Source organism: Peromyscus eremicus, chromosome 4 (assembly GCF_949786415.1).
Source record: "Peromyscus eremicus chromosome 4, PerEre_H2_v1, whole genome shotgun sequence".
NCBI classification, from domain to species: Eukaryota; Metazoa; Chordata; class Mammalia; order Rodentia; family Cricetidae; genus Peromyscus; species Peromyscus eremicus.
This window is the reverse complement of record NC_081419.1, coordinates 149,433,232-149,450,592: the sequence shown is the minus strand read 5'-3', so window position 1 is coordinate 149,450,592 and position 17,361 is coordinate 149,433,232. Positions and strand designations below refer to the sequence as shown.

Below are 17,361 nucleotides of genomic sequence, written 5' to 3'. Positions count from 1 at the left end.
ATCTATCTATCTATCATGTGTATGTGTTCATTAATGGATGACACACATGTATCTATCTATCATGTGTATGTGTTCATTAATGGCACACATGTGCCTATAGTACACATGTGGAGGTCAGATGACAACCTGTTGGAGTTGGTTCTCTCCTTCTATTTTCTGGATCTCAGGGATCAAACTCAAGTCATTGGGCTTGACAGAAAGGGTCTTCACCCACTGGGCCATCTCACCAGACCATGCCTGGACACTTATGTGAGTTCCTGGGCACAGACTCAAGTCCTTATATTGACTGCTCTGTCTCCCCAGCTCAAGAATAGACAAAACAAACACACAAACATAAATGAGAGCTCTGCTTTCCAGAACAGTGACGTGACTCTGTAAGTCTGAGCCTGTTGCATACAGTGGCCAACAAGAGATGCTTACAAGCTCCCAAGGTGTATCTCACTGTACGCCCACTGTATCCCAGGTGATACTGTGCATCTAGAGCCCAGTGGAAATCAGCATTCAGAGGCCATGGTCAGGAGGGACCAGAGCAGATGAGGTGGCCTGCTGACCATGGGATGTACACAACAAGCCTGTGGGCGCTTGCTGGGCACCTTTCAACTTTCTTGAAGGTTTGAAAATGCTCACTATTCATTCCTGTAGCACTGGGCGATGGGCCTCACTCCAAGTAAAATGTTCGTCCACACCTAGCTGGCTGGACAGACAACAAGCTTCGGGGATCCACCCACCTCTGCCCCCACACCTCCACCAAGAGCTGAGTTTACAAGTGTGCCCACCATGCCTGGCTTTTCATAGAAGTGCTGGGGGTCAAACTCAGGTCTAAGTGCTTCACCAACTAAGCAATCTAACTAACTAACTAACTAACTAACTAACAACTAACCCATTGCCTAGCCCACTTTTTCACCTTTTGCCTTTATACTTCTATACTAACAATACTGTTGGTAAACTCTTCAGTCATTTGTCAGAGTAAGTTTTGAAGGGTTTTTGGTGGGGGAAGGGTAGAAGGCTAAAAAGAGTGAAGGGGCTTTATGAGGCTTCTAGTTCATTTCCCCATACCAAGTTCTGAATGAAGATATACTTCTTTTTGTTTTTTAAAGGAAAAAGATTTATTATTTTAACTGTATGTAGATGGGTGTTTGCCTGCGTGCATGTAAGTGCACCATGTGCATGCAGTGCCCAGGGAGGCTAGAGGTATCACTTGCCCTGGAACTGGAGTTACAGAAAATCGCGAGCTGGTGCTGGGGTCTGAACCCAGATCCTCTGTCTGCAAGAGCAGCAACTCAAACCTATGCACCAGAAAGGCAGCCTTCTCCACCTTCAGTGTGCCAAGGATTTTATTAAAATGCAGACTGCCCCATGGGTCTGGGGTGGTTCACAGTATGAGTGGCATGAAACTCGGGGGCTTAACAGTAGCTACCGTGAAGCATTCATTACTGCTTTCCCTGCGGAGGCAGAAATGTGTGATCCCATGGTCACCCAGGACAAGGGTCAGGGCATACACATGCAACAAGACAGGCAACACAGAAGCACACAGCTTTGCTAGTCTCCTTGACCAGGAGCCTTCAGAAGGGCCCAGGAGCCTATTGTTTTGTCAAGGAAGCTTGCACAGTTATGTAGAAATGCTTATGTGGCAGGCTACCTGGGTTCTGTCTTTGAGGGCAGGAGACTATCTTCTTGGGCCACTCTTGCATAGAAAGGCAGTGGAAGGGGAGAGAAGCACTCACAGGTTTCCAGCTGCTTTGAGGTTCTAGTTTGTGTGGCTCACGTCAGGGAGAAGGGGTGCAGAGATCAGGCCGGAAAGGTCTTGCTTATGAAACTCTCTCCTTTATAGCACTGTTAGCACACCAAGGAACCACACTTCAGGGCGTCACTCCTAAGCCCCATGAGTTTACAATACTCAAGCTTCCCATTGCATTCACAGTGATCCATTCGAACATTCCCCATGTATTTACAGTGTTGGTATTGCTAATTACTTAACTACTGAATGGATAAGGGTGGGCATATTGAGTGATAGTTTATGGAAGTGGGTTCTCTGTGAAGATTTTTATAAATGACTTGTTATTTCACATCTGCTGGGCAGGGCCTTGTGATTAGGGAACATTCCAGGAACACCAGGGAATCCTCCACTGTAGTTAATCACACTAACAGTTCATTTACTCTCTGGTGGCAGACGACAGGTAAGTGAAGAACCTGCTTTGTGTCTTGTGTCAGGAGCCAAGCAGTCCTTTTCTCTCCCATTCCTTTTTGATCTTAGTACAAAGGTGTGCTCCATCAGAAGACACTAACAAGATAAATTCACCAGGGTCTCAAAAGGTTTGATCGCCACCTAGTGGATGATCAGGTAACAACCGATAAGATATCCGCCATTCATGCACAATCTAAGCCTGGGGTTTTTTTTGTTTTGTTTTTTTTTTTGTTTTTGTTTGTTTGTTTGTTTTGTTTTAATCTCCAACTTAGTTAATTTGGCTAATGTCAGAGAACCGTTTCTAACCCACCACCAGGATTGCCGTAGTTTGGCATCCTCAGAGGCACATACTTCACTGTTAGAAGTGAGCTTAGGAAGAGGTGTAAAGGCCTCTGGGAAGGCTTGCAGCAGGCCCTGCCTCTCCCAGGACTTCCCTCCAAAGCCCAGGTAAGGTGTGAGCTCACTGTGCCACAATTGCTAAAATTCCTTCCTTGGAAGAGATGTGAACCATGTCTACCTATCCTCCCAAAGTCCCAATGATATTCCAAGGTAGGATACCACCAGAGTTCACTCTGGGGACCAATGAGTTCATTTACAGGGCCAGGGTGGTGGCAGGCAATAGTGTTGGCAACCTTAAAGCAGGTACACTGGAAGATCTTCACCCAGCATGGACTACCTTCCATGGTGGCATAGATGGAGTCCCTTCCTTCATCCTTCCCGACCTGGATCCTTTAGCCCTCCCCACAAGCCAGTACAATTAGAGCAGAATTGCATCCACATGGTCAGGATTGTCTGGATACTCCAGTGAGGGTCCCGTAACCTTCCTCACCCTCCTCCTCTGAGGGAAGCCAAGAGTCAGCACCCAGCTGTGGTGATCCTTTGCAAGTGGGCACAGCTGAATTCAGGCAGATGGGAGCGGGAGGATAGCCGGGCACAACACACACAGTGAATCCACAGCCTACTCCCCGCCTGCCCACCCTCCACAGCGGTTCACAGCCACGAGTCTCTGAGACCCGAGCAGCACTAGCTGGGCTTCCTCCTGGACAGTGTCGGCGTGAAGGTCAGGGGAACAGAATCCCATCCTCAGCAACTCTTGGGAATAATCAGAGAAAATAAAGACAAGTGCAATAAAAGAACAACAACAGAAATCATACCAAGCCAGAAAAACCTAGATATTTGTTCTGTTTAATTAGTCTCAAGGAAGAAAAAGTCCAAGTCCACAAAAACTTACATGAGTTCTGTTTTGCTACATACAAAACCAAACATACAGCATTACAACAGCAAATGAACATGCTGAATATCTTCAGGCCACTTCACACAGGACCTTCTACACGTACACAATTAAACAATAAATACTGCTGTTTTGAATACAGTACCACCAAAGGTTCAGACTTCTACTTAACTGTTCAAGTATATAAATAAAAAAAAATGTGTAAGCCATGTAAGAAGCTGATCTTAGGTCTTTCTAGAACATGACCCCAAGAAGACAAAAGATCAGAACAAACCTTCCTTCTCTGTGAAGACCAGTGATGTCTATTGTCTCCCCCATAGTCTGGCACAGCCAGGAACTCTATAACCTTCAAGTCAGTTACTTGATCTTCGGCCCTTTGGTCATTTGGGAAACAGTCCAAAGCCACGGCATGAGTGGACACCTACAGTGCTTTATGGCCCTTCTCCACCCACAGTGTCACTAAGTCCGAGGTACTGTTTTCCTTACGTTCTTCTTGGGTTTGCTGGATCTGAGGGCTATGCAAACATCTCTGAAATGAGATGCTTCCAGAAGTATACTGATTTGTCACTGTAGCAGGATTCTCTGGTTTGGCCTTGAAATGAATGAGTTCACAGTTCAGCGTTCAATGCTCTCCACTTGCCTGCTTGGGGTATGTCCTTAGATATCATAGAGAAAGCTATGCTTGATTAATGGCGGTCACTGTAACTGTGACAAACTGCATTGTCCAATAGCACTTCTGTCCTACCCAATAATACTGTTTAACATGGACAATCAACTCAGGCAAAGAGGTAAACAAAGTCACGCCTTCAGACTTCTAGGGCTGTCTAGACATGAAACAGGAATTCTAGTCCCCAGATTAGGAGTCAACTTCCATTAAGTGTGCTGGGAACAGATGCATGAGGCACCATCTCTACATCCCTTAGTTGTGAGTTTCAGCTCAGACATAAACATCCACAAGGGAAAAGAAACTTCACTCTCACATGTCAGGGTCTCTAAGAGCACCCACACAGGTATGTGACAGGAAAGGGAGCCGGTTAGTGCTACTCCAAGGAGCATATAAGTACATATGTGTATATTATGCCATGCTTCCACTTACTGGCCCTGAAGCTTCCTAAAGAGCTGCATAAAAATCTAGAGAAGAAACGAGAGGTGCCGGTTATGGTAAAAATCATCTGTGCTCCGAGAAGTAGGGAAGTGGACACACAGGGCCTCCCTCAGGGGTGGGGCGGGGTGAAGGATGGCAGTGTTCTCCCAAAACAAGGTGCACACAACGGGCAAGTGTGGACAGTGCATCTGTGGGCTGCCTGCAAAGTATACATATTTTGGCCACAAAGGCAGGTGGATCTCTGTGAGTTCGAGGCCAGCCTGGTCTGCAAAGCAAGTTCCAGGACAGTCAGAGCTGTTACTGAGAGAAACTCTGTCTCTAGTAAAACAAAACAACAACAACAAAAAAAAAAAAACCAAAAACAAACAAACAAAAAACAAACAACAACAACAAAAACGCAGGAGAGAAGGTGCTTTCTCCAGGAGGACAGTGCAAAAAGAATCTGAAAATAAAGTCCTGAAAAAAAGTCTAGAGGAAAAAAAAGCTTGTGTGTTGTTTGATATGGCTGACATCAAGCCTTACATAAGAGCCTGACATTTTGATCTTAGCAACTGTTTTTAAGGATAACCTTTCTCACCCTTCTGCTATTACCTGTGGTACCTGTGGTACCTGTGGCACCTGTGGCTGTGTGGGAGTTCCAACTGCAACAAGCTACCCTGGTCCTTTTCCCTAAAGGTGAAAAAAAAAAAGACAATAGAATCATGGATGCCCCATACAAGTCCAATAGCTGTTTCACTGCCTGAGAAGCTGCAGCCAAGGGAAGGTTTGCAGATACACATAGACGGAAAGCGCCTGGGGCAGATAAGACTCAAACACAGCTGAGGAGCCACAAGCAGATAAGAACACTTGGGACAGTATCCAGACACACAGATACACACACACACACACACAGAGAGAGAGAGAGAGAGAGAGAGAGAGAGAGAGAGAGAGAGAGAGAGAGAGAGAGAGAGAGAGAGAGAGAGAGAGAACGCGCGCACAAATGTGTCTGCTTCCTCCCTAGGCATGATTAGAAAACCCTGCTCCTACAAATGGAAACAGACTATGAGCTTTGACCCAGAACAACAGGATATGGGTCCCTAGTCAGTAACTTAACAACTTATATTTGAGTATTCCCACATATTGCTCTTGGTTCCTCAAAGGTCTAAGGTGCCAGAACGATTCTTTCTTGCCTCACCAGACAGCAGCAACCATGGTTGGGCCTGCTGACCTTTCCCCCTGGAAAACCTACCAGTGATTTTAACTTCAATTAAGAGAACTCGGAAACAGGCTACAGCACTACCCCTGGACTTACAATGCCTTTTAAAACGCGCCAGAGAGACAATCTAGATGCCTTTGCCTCTGGCAAGGAACTGGCTCAGATAAATGACACTCAGAATAGAAACTCATGTGATCCTAAGCGGAGTGGACCTGAGGCTTGGAGGAGGGTGGGCAGCAGATGAGACAAAGACTCAGCAGCAGAAACTCTGCTTGAGGGTTTATGCAAAACCAGGCGGCAGTGAGGCAGCAGTGCCTTTCTTCTGTGAGACTCCAGGGCTTCTCTCACGTAAAGCAGTACACACTGTTTCCCATCCTCCAGAGACAGGGAGACTGGGGCCAGTTCTACAGTGGCTGACCGGCACTGCCGTTCCAATCCTCTGTGTCATAGACACATGAGTTAACTCTGACCTACTGGTCCCTCAAATGCTTTAGACTGGATACCAAGAACAGCTTACTGAGCCTTACTGAGACCTCCGAAAATAAGTGTTGGGGGGGAGGGGGGTATAGCTGGAGAGTCAGCCGGCTACTTGAGTCAGTGATCACAAATGGATTCAAATTCATCATCACTTTGGGGCGAGCCCCCTTTTTAGACTCTTCACCTCAGCGGTCACTTTAACTTATATGTGCCTTGCTTTGCTCCACCGGTTTTGAGCTTTTTCTCACTGGATGAAGAGGGGAGACCACAGTTATTTGCATTTCCCTTTTTCTTCAGGTCGGAGTGTGCTTGTGTCCTGGAGGTCCTCCAGGAGTCCACTGGGTCCAGAAGCACTGGGGACTGCTTGGGAACTCGGATGTTGCCATTGGCTTCCATTGCAGGGTTGCCCTCGACGCAGGGTGGAGCACGGAGGTGAAGCTTGGGACCCTTACTTGGTTTCTTCTTCTTTTCCGTTCTCAACTCAGGGGCTTGCTTCTGAGAACACAGCCTGGGGTGACCAGGCGCATCTACAGATCTAGGTGAAGTCTCAAATGCATAGTAAGAGGGGTGGGCTTCTTCAAGGTGAAAACCTTTCTTTCGTGAAGGGCCAGGCTTTGGAATCCCTTCTGGGGACAGTAACGGCTTGGACAGAGCACTGGTGAGGAGCTTACCCCGCCGAGGGCTTTTCAGCACCCCAGAGGCCCCATGGGGCCTCGCCTTGGCGGCTCGGGCCTTCTCACACTGCACAGTTTGGACTTGCAGCCACTCCAGTTGAAGAAGTCTGTCTATGTACTTCCCAAGGAACCCCGTGGCCCGAGGCAGGGCCTCACTCCTGCACTCTGTGTTCAGAACCACAGCCATATCCTGGAGGTCCCAGGAGTTGAAAGGGGGTGGAAGAAAGTCAGGGTAGCAGTGCTCAGGTTCTGCCTGGCTCGGGTCTGGGTAAAGATTCAAGGAAACTGGGTCTATCTCTTCCGCTCGAAGGTTGAGGTCAGGAGGCGTGAATGGAGAAGGAGGAATGGCCACTCTTTCTGAGTCTGACAGGTCACTTGCACTGTCCTCGTCAGCGCCCTCCTTAATGATTTTCATGGACTGAAAGTCAAGGAACAGCTTGCTTCCAGAGGCAGTCTGATACCTGGAGCCGAGCACAGTCTGCTCCTGTCTTCCCTCCGTGGAAATGGTTTCCATGAGTTTATCTGCTGCAGGCTGGGAGATGCCAAGGAGGCTGCTTCCCAGGTGGGATCTACTCTGCCTTTTTCCTGCAGAAGTCTTTGAATGTTGTACTTGATTCCAAGATGAGCCGGCATTCACACTGCTGAAAAATAAATAAATGAATAAATAAATAAGTAAATAAATAAACAAACCTGCAATCTAATCTCTGATGATAAGAGAATCAGGAATCTTCTGCTAACACTTTAGCCATTACTAATATGAGGCCTCCAGGTGCTTTATAGAAGCAGGGTTTGCAATCCAGTTTCCCTCTGTACTCTAGTCAGGGGCCAGTAGAGAATGCATGCCCCAAATGTGGATAGACCTATACAACAAAGGTGAGCTTTTAAAAACTTAACCATTTTTCAATGTGTTTTGTCCTATAATTTTAGAGCAATTGGGTATACCTTAAAAAAACATCACTTTTAAAAGCTGTCATAAGACTCTTGGTCTGCCGGGTGGTGGTGGTGCACGCCTTTAATCCCAGCACTTGGGAGGCAGAGCCAGGCGGATCTTTGTGAGTTCGAGGCCAGCCTGGTCTACAGAGCGAGATCCAGGAAAGGCGCAAAGCTACACAGAGAAACCCTGTCTCGAAAAACAAAAACAAAAACAACAACAACAAGACTCTTGGTCTGTTCTATTAGTGGTCAACAGTGTTTGAAAATATTCAGAAATGCAACTGGGCTTGGAAGCACATGCCTTTAATCCCCACACTCAGGAGACAGAGAGAAGCAGAGCTCTGTGAATTCAAGGCCAGCCAGAGCTACCTTGTCTCAAAACAAAACAAAACAACAACAACAACAAATCTTTTAAGAAATATTCAGAAATAAACCCTTAAACCTCCTTTCATAGACATATTTTAGGGGAAGTATAGATATGATGTCAACTCAAGTTTTGTGGCTGGGATGCAGGTCAGTGACTGTTTGTCCGTCATATACATGCAAAGCCCCAGGTTTAATCCCTGGTACTTAAAACACCTTGAAAATGCTTCACTACTGAGTTTTTTTTTTTAATGTGTGGGTATATACATGTTTTCACATGTATATGGGTTCAATGTATGCACATGCACAAGCCCAAAGTTGATGTCATGAATCATTCTTGATCATCCTTCTGCCTAATCATGGAGGCAGGGTCTTTCAATCAAGCCCAGAGCTCATCCATATGGCTAGTCTTTCTTTAAAATTTATTTTTATTATTCTTAATTATGCATATAGTGGGTGGGTGGTTATGTGCACATTATGTGACTGAGGGAGCCTGAGGAGGCCAGAGGCATCAGATCCCTCTTAAGCTGGAGTTACAGAAGATTGTGAGCTACCTGATATGGGTGCTGTGAACCAAACTTGGGCCCTCTGCAAGAGTAGTGTGCACTCGTAATCACTGAGCCATCTCTCCAGGCAGCTATGGCTAGTCTTGCCAGCCAGCTTGCTCTGGGGTTCCTGTTTCTACCTTCCAAGGCTGGCATTGCAGAAGAGCTGATACATCAGCCTGGCATTTACACGAGTTTCTAGGGACCTTTTGTCCTCAAGCTTGCCCAGCAAGGACTGGCACCATTAAGCCATCCCCAGCCTGGATTTCACTGTTTAACCACCAACTAGTAGAGACTCTGAAACAACTAAAATTTTAGTATTTAGGTTTTTCACTGTTCATTCCAACATATACCAGGAGTCAAATGTCTATTACCATCTTTTCAAGTGGGAAACACTCTGGAAAAGTCGTGTTTAAAAGGCGAGAAGGGGCCGACAAGATGCCTCATCAGGTAAAAGCATTTGCCCCCAATCCTAATGACCCGAGTTTGATCCCTGAGACTCACATGGTGGAAGGAAACAATCAACTCCTTTAAGTTATTTTTTAAACACACATACACTGTGGCATGCATGCACATGCACACATATACATACACACAAAATGTAAAAAGGATAGAAATAAAGTCATGTGGTACCATGATAATTCAACACAAATGGAAAACAGGATGAATGCTGTCTTGGGAACAGCCGGCAAAGAGAATAGAGGAAACACCTATTTTCTTTTCTAATAGGCCAGTGAAGTCCTTCTAGAGCACTCTAAACTGAGGTGGGATCTCACAGGAGACGAAATACCTTCTTTTTGGTTTACTTCCCAGCCACACACTATTTAACTAAAGTTAATGGTACTTCTTTAGGATAGGAGCCAGCTGAGGGAGAAGAAGCGGGTCAGCGTACTTTCCTGGAAGCTGAGAGGTCCATCTGTGCGGTGTTCTCTAGACTACTCATCAATTATTTGAAAAGGCTTCACACTTACTTAACAAGCACAGACTACGTCAGATCAGTGCAAGCAGGCAATGTGAACAAACGAAGAGATGGCTGTCATTAGGAATTCACAACTGTTAGCATTTTGTTTACAGATTAGAGAGTAGGCTTGGCAGTTCAGAGCAACACCCACAGGGCAGCTCAGGGCCACTTCTAACTCTAGTTCCAGGGGATCCAGTGCCTTTTTCTGGCCTCCCAGGTACCAGGCATAAAGGTATGTGCATGCAAAATACTCATACACATAAAAATAAACAAATCTTTAAAAAAAATTGTTCACAACCAGCTGCCATCACACATACCAGCCGTTAGCGGCTTCCCTGCCTTCTGTGCGAAGGAAGCCCACAAAGAGCAGCTAATCCAGCTGACGATGCCTAAAGACACTGTCTACTTGTTCCTGCCACAGACAAAGCACAGGTGGAGCTCGGGAGAACTGAAGGATGCCACAGCAGGACGAGACAGGGTCTGGAAACCAGTCACCTGCTTTTCTGACGACAGTCATTCATCCTATTCCTTTTCTTGAACAGGTCACAGGGCTGCTCATCATCTGAGGGCAGATGGGTTGTCTAAAATAAAAATACAGATTATTGATCAGAAAGTACCGTGAACTCACATGCCTGTGCAGGAGTATGCTCACACTCACATAATACACACACAGTAGCAGAACTATCCTCCTGGCATGACGTGACTCTAACTGTTTTGACTCAGAACAACTGATCATCCACAGGAGACATCTGTAAGGTCAGGCCTATTAGTCTCCCTAGTAGAAAGAAGTCATGGAACACCCTAAAAAGAGAGAGCTTATCAACATTTCCCCACTGAAGGCGCTGGAGAGGAAAGTTGTCAGACCTGCACTTGAGAGTCCCTCTCCCATCTCCGTCTTGCCCTTGCCAACAGCATGTCATACCTACTTCCCCAACAGCATGTCAGACCTACTTCCCCAACAGCATGTGGTCTCAGGGAGTGGTAGAGGTCACAGGAGGTGGAAGGCTCCCTGGGGTGGGGACTCCAGGGATGCTACTCTTTTGAGTTGTCCCTCATGCTGGAGTGGGACTATTGGTAATGTGGCTGCCTTTAAGTCACTCATATACCTTTAAGAGACCCCAATAAATTCACTGGTTCACCGGAATGGACTTGAATGAAACTATTCACTTGGTATGTTGACATCCTCTCTAGTGGTTTTAAAAATAATAATAAATAATTTAAATATTATATAAATAATGCAACAGAACACACACACACACACACACACACACACACACACACACACACACACACACTTGAAGCATGTAACAAGAGAGTACCAAGACAAATCTAAGTAAGATTTCCTCTCAAAGTTACATCACCTTCTCTGCAGTGCTCAGAAGAGTCTTGCTCAATCTGCTGCCAGATGATGACAGCTGGGGAGGTGACTTCTTTATTCTCCTTATCTTTGAAAAGGACTTCGAGCCACCAGAACTGGAAACAACAGAACACTGGCGGTGAGTACCGACTGCAATCGGGGTGCCTGTCCCTGTGTTTCTGATCGAAGTATTTGTACCACACTGAAACCTTGAGGCTCTGACTGTGCAGTGGCTCAGAATTCTGTACTATGAAATGAGAAATGGGAGAGGATATTGTTGTATGTCTACAGTTTGATAGTATTTATTATAAATTAGATGTGTGTGGTAGGGGAATGCGCACATGTTAGTGTGGATGTCCTCAGAAGTTAGATGAAGGCATCAGACCCCCAGGAACTAGAGTAACAGGCAGTTGTGAGCTGCCAGACATGGGTGTTGGGAACACTTACACTCCCCCTCGCCCTGTGTCTATTAAATATAAGACCACAGTATTGAGTGTTGTGAATGGATCCTGAACCCCCACCTACACACATGCACACACACTCACTCCTTGGAAATGATGCCAATTAAATTGGCCTTTTACCCTAAAGCTCCCAAGTCCATTCATTCACTCATCCAGTAATACAAGACAGTCTAAAATATACAAAGACTGTGCATGAGGCCCTCATCCCACAGAGATAAAACTTTAGTGGGGAAGCACCCTCTAAATCCTTCTAACTTCTCTGTCATACTGCCAGCAGACCCCAGGTAAGCTTCCAGCACTATGTGGGTGACTCATAGCCTGTACCTCCAGTTCCAGGCAGACACCCCACCTCGACCTCCCAGAGCACCTGTGTGTATACATATACATGCAAATTTTTTTAATGTAAAAAACCATCAGTGTATTAACTCCCATTACAGATTATATGCTGTCTCATTATGAAGCCCAGGTCCCCACACCACAGGCAGTCATAATTGCCGTTATTTTTGAGGGGCCTGCTGAAAGAGTGTGCCTAAGAAACTGAACATTTTTCTCTCATAATACCCCAGCCTCTACCAAATGGGAAAGAGGTGGGCTCTGGGGAGACTTTTCTCAGCCACCACAATCACGCAAGACTTTTAGGTTTGCATGTGAAGATAACAAAAATCCTATCATGGCCTTTTATGGTTAATGAGCCCACAATCAACAGGCTTCATTCCTTTTAGACGCAGAAAATGTTCCTTGGCCACCCTCTTTCTTTACCTCGTTCTTTCTGCTGTAAAGTGGGAAAGAAACAAAGAAGGAATTTCTGACCCAGGCGCTCTTTAAATGTGTGATGCCATCCTGGCCCCTCATCTCCCTGACAAACTCGACACATAGTTATGTGTGTGTGAAGTTCCTGGGAGAAATAAAAGTGCAATCAGGATGCAGGGGTGGGGAATGGGGGCGGGGGAGGGGTGGGCAGAGAGAAAGGGGGGGGAGGGGAAGGGGGAGGGGCAGAGAACGCATGGTTTCAGCTTGCATAGCAGCAAAACTAAAGCTCAAGAAATTCTGGCTACAAAAATGCTCCTCAAGAGCCAGAAGCTGGATTCGGGCAGCTGCACAATCCATCTTGGACATTATTAGCCCCTGTTCCCAGTCTTCCTCTCTGGCCGCAAGCCGGGCAAACGGAAGCAACGTCTCCCACCTCCTCCCCAGGGAACTGGCTGCCTGGCCAATAGGGAGGCACAGCATGGTGGGGAGGTGTGGGCAAGATGCTTCCCTCAGCTGCAAGCTTCTCCAGGTCTGGCCGCTGGTCCAGGTTGCTGGAGATAGGTGACCAGAGCTGGCTGGCTGGCCGCTCACCCTAATCCTTGGGCCAGCTCGCCGCCAGGCCAACCCAGGCTGGACTCTGTCCCGCCCCCACCCGGTACTCCTCCAGCCCAAGGCCCTGCAGCAAGCACCCAGCGCGTCCTCGGCTGCTGCAGAAACCATCGCTGATGGATGGGTGCAGCGCGCGGGCACACGCACCAAGGAAGCCCAGCAGACCTGCTCCGCGGCCTGAGCGCACGTGACGAGGATCCCGGGGGTGGCTGTTGCGCGCTGCGGCTGGGCGGGTGCGGGCGGCCGGGCTGGCGCGGGCAGCGGGGTTCCGGTAGGCAGCGTGGGGCGACGCGGGGCGGCGGGGCAAGCTAGCGGGACGCGCCCGCGGGCGGCGTCACGAGGGGCGGGGCCCCGCGCCGGGGGCGCGCCGGGAAGTTGCGCCTAGAGAAGTTGCAGGCGGCTGAGTCTCGGGGCTCGGGGCGGTGGGGCTCCCCAGCCCTCCCGTAAACGCCAGGAAGAGCAGGGAGAAGCAGGCGCCACCCCGCAGGGCTCATCGCCCGGGGAAGCTGCCCTGGAGAGTGCGGTCGGCCCTAAGGGATCGTCCGCCGCTGAGACCCGAGCCAGGCCGCGAGCACACAGCCTCCCTGCAGGGTGCGGCGCCTCGGGACTCCCAGAGGCTGTGCAGCCAGGACTCCCTCCCTGCCCCCCGGCTGGGCCATGTCAAGAGGTCCTGGCTCTGCCCCGATGCCCCCAACCCCGGGTTTACGGAAACCGGCGCCACGGAGCCTCAGTTGCCTCTCGGAGCTGGATCCGCAACCCTGCAGACCCCCAGGCTGCGACCCTCGGCTGCAGCCCATCATCCAGCGGCGCGCGCGCTCGCTGCCCAGCTCCCCCGAGCGCCGTGCCAAGGCTGTGGGAGCTCCGGGCGCTGCGTGCCGAGCCGGCTGCAACCGGCAGCTCCGTGTGCGCTTCGCTGACGCCTTGGGCCTGGAGCTGACGCAGGTCAAGGTGTTTAACGCAGGGGACGACCCGTCTGTGCCGCTGCACGTGCTGTCGCGCCTGTCCATCAACTCGGACCTGTGCTGCAGCAGCCAGGAGCTGGAATTCAAGCTGCAGTGCCTAGTTCCCGACTTCCCACCGCCCATCGAAGCCCCGGGCTTCGGAGATCGCCTGGCACGGCAGCTCGTGTGCCTGGAACGTGTCACCTGTTCGGACCTGGGCATCAGCGGCACAGTGCGCGTGTGCAACGTGGCCTTCGAGAAGCAGGTGGCAGTACGCTACACCTTCTCTGGCTGGCGCAGTGAGCATGAGGCTGTGGCTCGCTGGAGAGGGCCTGCGGGTGCCGAGGGGACTGAGGACATCTTCGCCTTCGGCTTTCCAGTGCCACCCTTCCTCCTGGAGCTCGGCTCCCACGTGCTCTTCGCACTGCGCTACCGTGTGGCTGGCGCTGAGTACTGGGACAACAACGATGGTCGCGACTATAGCCTTACTTGTCGTAGTCATGCCCTGCACATGCCGCGCGGGGAGTGCGAAGAAAGCTGGATCCACTTCATCTGAGCTGCTGGTCTTGAACTGGGAGCATCCGTCTCAGCAGCCCCGTCCCCATGGGTGCTGATCTCTGAGTGGCCACCTCCCACCCTACTCTTCCTTCCCAGTAGTCTGGTCTCATTTCCTGCCGTGAAGCCCTGCAGCAGTGGCCTGTCGTGTCTTATAATGAATTGTCTGGAGAGCCTGGTGGCCAGAGGAACAGGAGTCTGTGTAGTGTGTTTGGGGGAAGGGTGTGGGAGGGTAGATGCATGGGATTGTGGTCCTTAATTTCAGGAGGACCCAGGTCGGTGTTTTGCAAGGATGGCCTTTTGCATGTCTCCTCAATGTGTCTAAACACAAGTAGGCGTTATTTATTATTGTGAAGTTAGCCTTCCACCCGTAGTGGATGCCTTTTCAGGAATACTCTAGACTTAGTAAGCTTAAAGAAGGCCTGTTGTCTGTCTGCACCCACACAATGTGGCCTACATTATGGTCCCTCGAGGCATTTCTACCCTGGGACGGTTAAAAATCTGAGACCATGTTTGCTTGCCAATGTTTGTAGCCTCCCAACAGTAGGAACTATTAATAGTCAAGAAACTTACAGCTCATCTGTCATCACACAACCATTTCTGGGCTTCGAGGCTGCCCTGGTTAGGCAGTGCCTCCCACATCAACAGCTGGGGAGGAGTGGACTGAAAAGCTTCCAGCCACGCACCTTGACCCAAACAGTGCTTTCTCGGGGACTATCGTTCATGTGTTTGTCTTCTGGTCTGGTACTGGGTCTGCTCGTTAATAGGCCATTTTCTGTTTAGGTTTGAAACTACCTGAACCTTTGAAAAGATCTTGCCTTAAGTTATTTCCGTTTTCAAATGGCCACAGGGATTCAGGCAGGAGTGCCCTTCCCGGTGACCTTTTCCACGAAAGAGATAACTTTTTATTTCTAAGTATGGGAAGATTCCAGCCTTCCTATTTTGGAAGTCAACTTTCAAATGAATCTGGATGGTGTTTTCAGAAATAGCCAGGGCATTGGAGGAAAACAATTCACAGATTTTTATACACCTAATGGGTTTTAATTGTACAGTTATGCCAGGTCTCACAGCTACCCGCCACTTTATTCTTTGTGCCTTCAGTTAGGAAAGTTGCTAACATTTTTATGGGCTTATTTCCCAGTTTTAAAATGTTAAATGCTTTTAAAAACAAAACAACCAAAACCTCCGACTTTGTCCAGACCACTCACTGTTCTTGCCGGATGTCCCTGCTGCTTAGAACCCCCATGTGGAGGGGCTGGCAAATCTTTTTTGGTGCTGAGCTGTGGCCTCTCTGACAGCGGGTGCTAGAACTGAGGCAAAACAGACTGAGGTGGACAAGACCTCCCAGGTGTGACTTTTGCCAAGTCCTGCGATGGACTTGGTGACATCTGTCACCAGGGAGTGTTTGAGTATTGATGTTTGTTAAATCAGCATGGAAAAGATGTATTTTACGCTTTAACCTGTTTGGTTTTGATACTTGAAACTTCTGCCTTTTAAAATTCCAAGAACAGTGTTGGCTTTCTCTGGTACCTTCTGGACTAAGACAAGTTTTGATTTAAAATTCCACAATGAAACGACCCAGCCTTTGGCTGTTAGGACTCTGCACTACATTGACATTCAAGAGTGAGAGGACCCAGAGGCATTTCCTGCTGCTTAACGGAACTGTCCAATTAGGTCAGCAAACCCCAGGGGTCATGGCTGCTCTGTCCTTGGCCCCTGTCCAGAATGCAAGATAATGGTCCAGACTCTTCAGGTAAAAGGTAGACTTGTCTGGAGGATTATTGCTTCAAAGCACGGAGAGAATTTTACAGTCCATGGGAAAGCCAATCACTTGTCTAAAGGGTCTAATTACAGAAAAGTAAATAATATATCATCGAAATTGAGAGAACCTTAAGGTGCCTTTTAAGACATACCAACAATTTGAAATCTAAAGCTTAAAGACAGTTCTGCTTGATTAAAAAAATAAATAAAAGCTGTAAGACATTTCAGGGTGAACTTTCTGACCCTAAGACACACTTAGACTGTTGAGATGTTAAAATTGTGTGGATTGTGCACTGTGTTGGGTGGTTCCCCCAAATGTATTTTACTGCCCGTCACTTAAAATTATTTTACTCAAGCCTAAATATTAAAGTACATGTGTAAAAATGTCCCTTTGTTAAGCTGGTGTGTGTCTTGTAGAAGACAAAGTTTTGGAACATCTTGGTGTTTAAATCATTTCACACAGAAGTCCCATCCTTCCCCAGAAATGGATGAGTACTGGGCCTTCTTTGAAGGGACTCCTGCATCTGTAGCAGAGTGGTATGTGTGTTGCTAAAACACCTTCTCTGAGGAGACTTAAAATCCACCACCCCTCCTCTTATCCCAAAAAAAGGCAAAGTACAGTTTTGCCAGAGTTCACTCATTGGGCTTATTTTGGAGCAATGGGTAAGGGGCTACGGCAGGGCCCGGGTGGCCTTAGAGGAGTCATACGGGGCGATCTGCACCCAGCAGTGATGAAGAGTCCCCAGGTCTGTGCAGATAGATTCCCTCCCATAATCCTTCCCCACCCTTACCCTCTAGCCTAAGTAGTTCTCAGTCTTCCTAACGCTGTGACCCTTGAACACAGTTTCTCATGTTGTGGTGACCCCCCAACCAAAAATTATCTCATTGCTACTTCATAACTATAATTTTGATACTGTTACGAGTCATAATGTAAATATCTGATATTCAGGATATCTGATATGTGGGGGTCACGACTCATAGGTCAAGAACTGCTGCTCTAGCCCTTCCCAGAGACTCAGGCCATTGCAATTGGGGCAGAACTGCATACAGTTGGTTAGGAGGGGTGGCAGGCTGCACTCAGGTGAAGATCCTGTCACTCTCCCTGTCCCCCTACCCCTTCAAGAAGAAAGGTCAACAATCAAGACCAGCTCTGGTGATGTTTAGCATGAAGATGGCAGCAGTTTGGCTTGGAGGATAGTCCTGTACAGCTGTGTGTGTGTGTTTATAAAAGTAAAACATCTTACCCTATAGGCCAGAG

The 17,361-nt window shown here is 48.2% G+C and overlaps 2 protein-coding genes across 2 annotated transcripts; one reads left to right on the top strand and one right to left on the bottom strand.

The window, feature by feature from the left end:
* Nucleotides 1-5,527: 5,527 nt before the first annotated feature.
* Nucleotides 5,528-13,340, bottom strand: Fam217b (family with sequence similarity 217 member B). Its single transcript, XM_059258986.1, has 4 exons — nt 13,169-13,340; nt 11,031-11,273; nt 9,987-10,011; nt 5,528-7,508 (listed from the first exon to the last, which is right to left on the bottom strand). The coding sequence occupies exons 1-4, from the start codon at nt 13,338-13,340 to the stop codon at nt 6,386-6,388; spliced, it is 1,563 nt and encodes a 520-aa protein (XP_059114969.1). The 3' UTR covers nt 5,528-6,385.
* On the top strand, nt 13,250-15,697 carry Ppp1r3d (protein phosphatase 1 regulatory subunit 3D). Its single transcript, XM_059259809.1, has one exon. It carries the CDS (start codon nt 13,504-13,506, stop codon nt 14,341-14,343), a length of 840 nt encoding a protein of 279 aa, XP_059115792.1. The 5' UTR covers nt 13,250-13,503; the 3' UTR covers nt 14,344-15,697.
* Nucleotides 15,698-17,361: the final 1,664 nt, after the last annotated feature.

Bases quoted from the DNA above. Each gene is read 5' to 3' on its own strand.
- Fam217b (XM_059258986.1), bottom strand. From the start codon at position 13,340: ATGAGCCCTGCGGGGTGGCGCCTGCTTCTCCCTGCTCTTCCTGGCGTT. The intron at 11,274-13,168 runs GCGCGTCCCGCT...CTCATTTCATAG, and splicing joins CCTCGTGACGCCGCCCGCGG to TACAGAATTCTGAGCCACTG. The intron at 10,012-11,030 runs GTGATGTAACTT...TCCTTCGCACAG, and splicing joins TTCTGAGCACTGCAGAGAAG to AAGGCAGGGAAGCCGCTAAC.
- Ppp1r3d (XM_059259809.1), top strand. From the start codon at position 13,504: ATGTCAAGAGGTCCTGGCTCTGCCCCGATGCCCCCAACCCCGGGTTTA.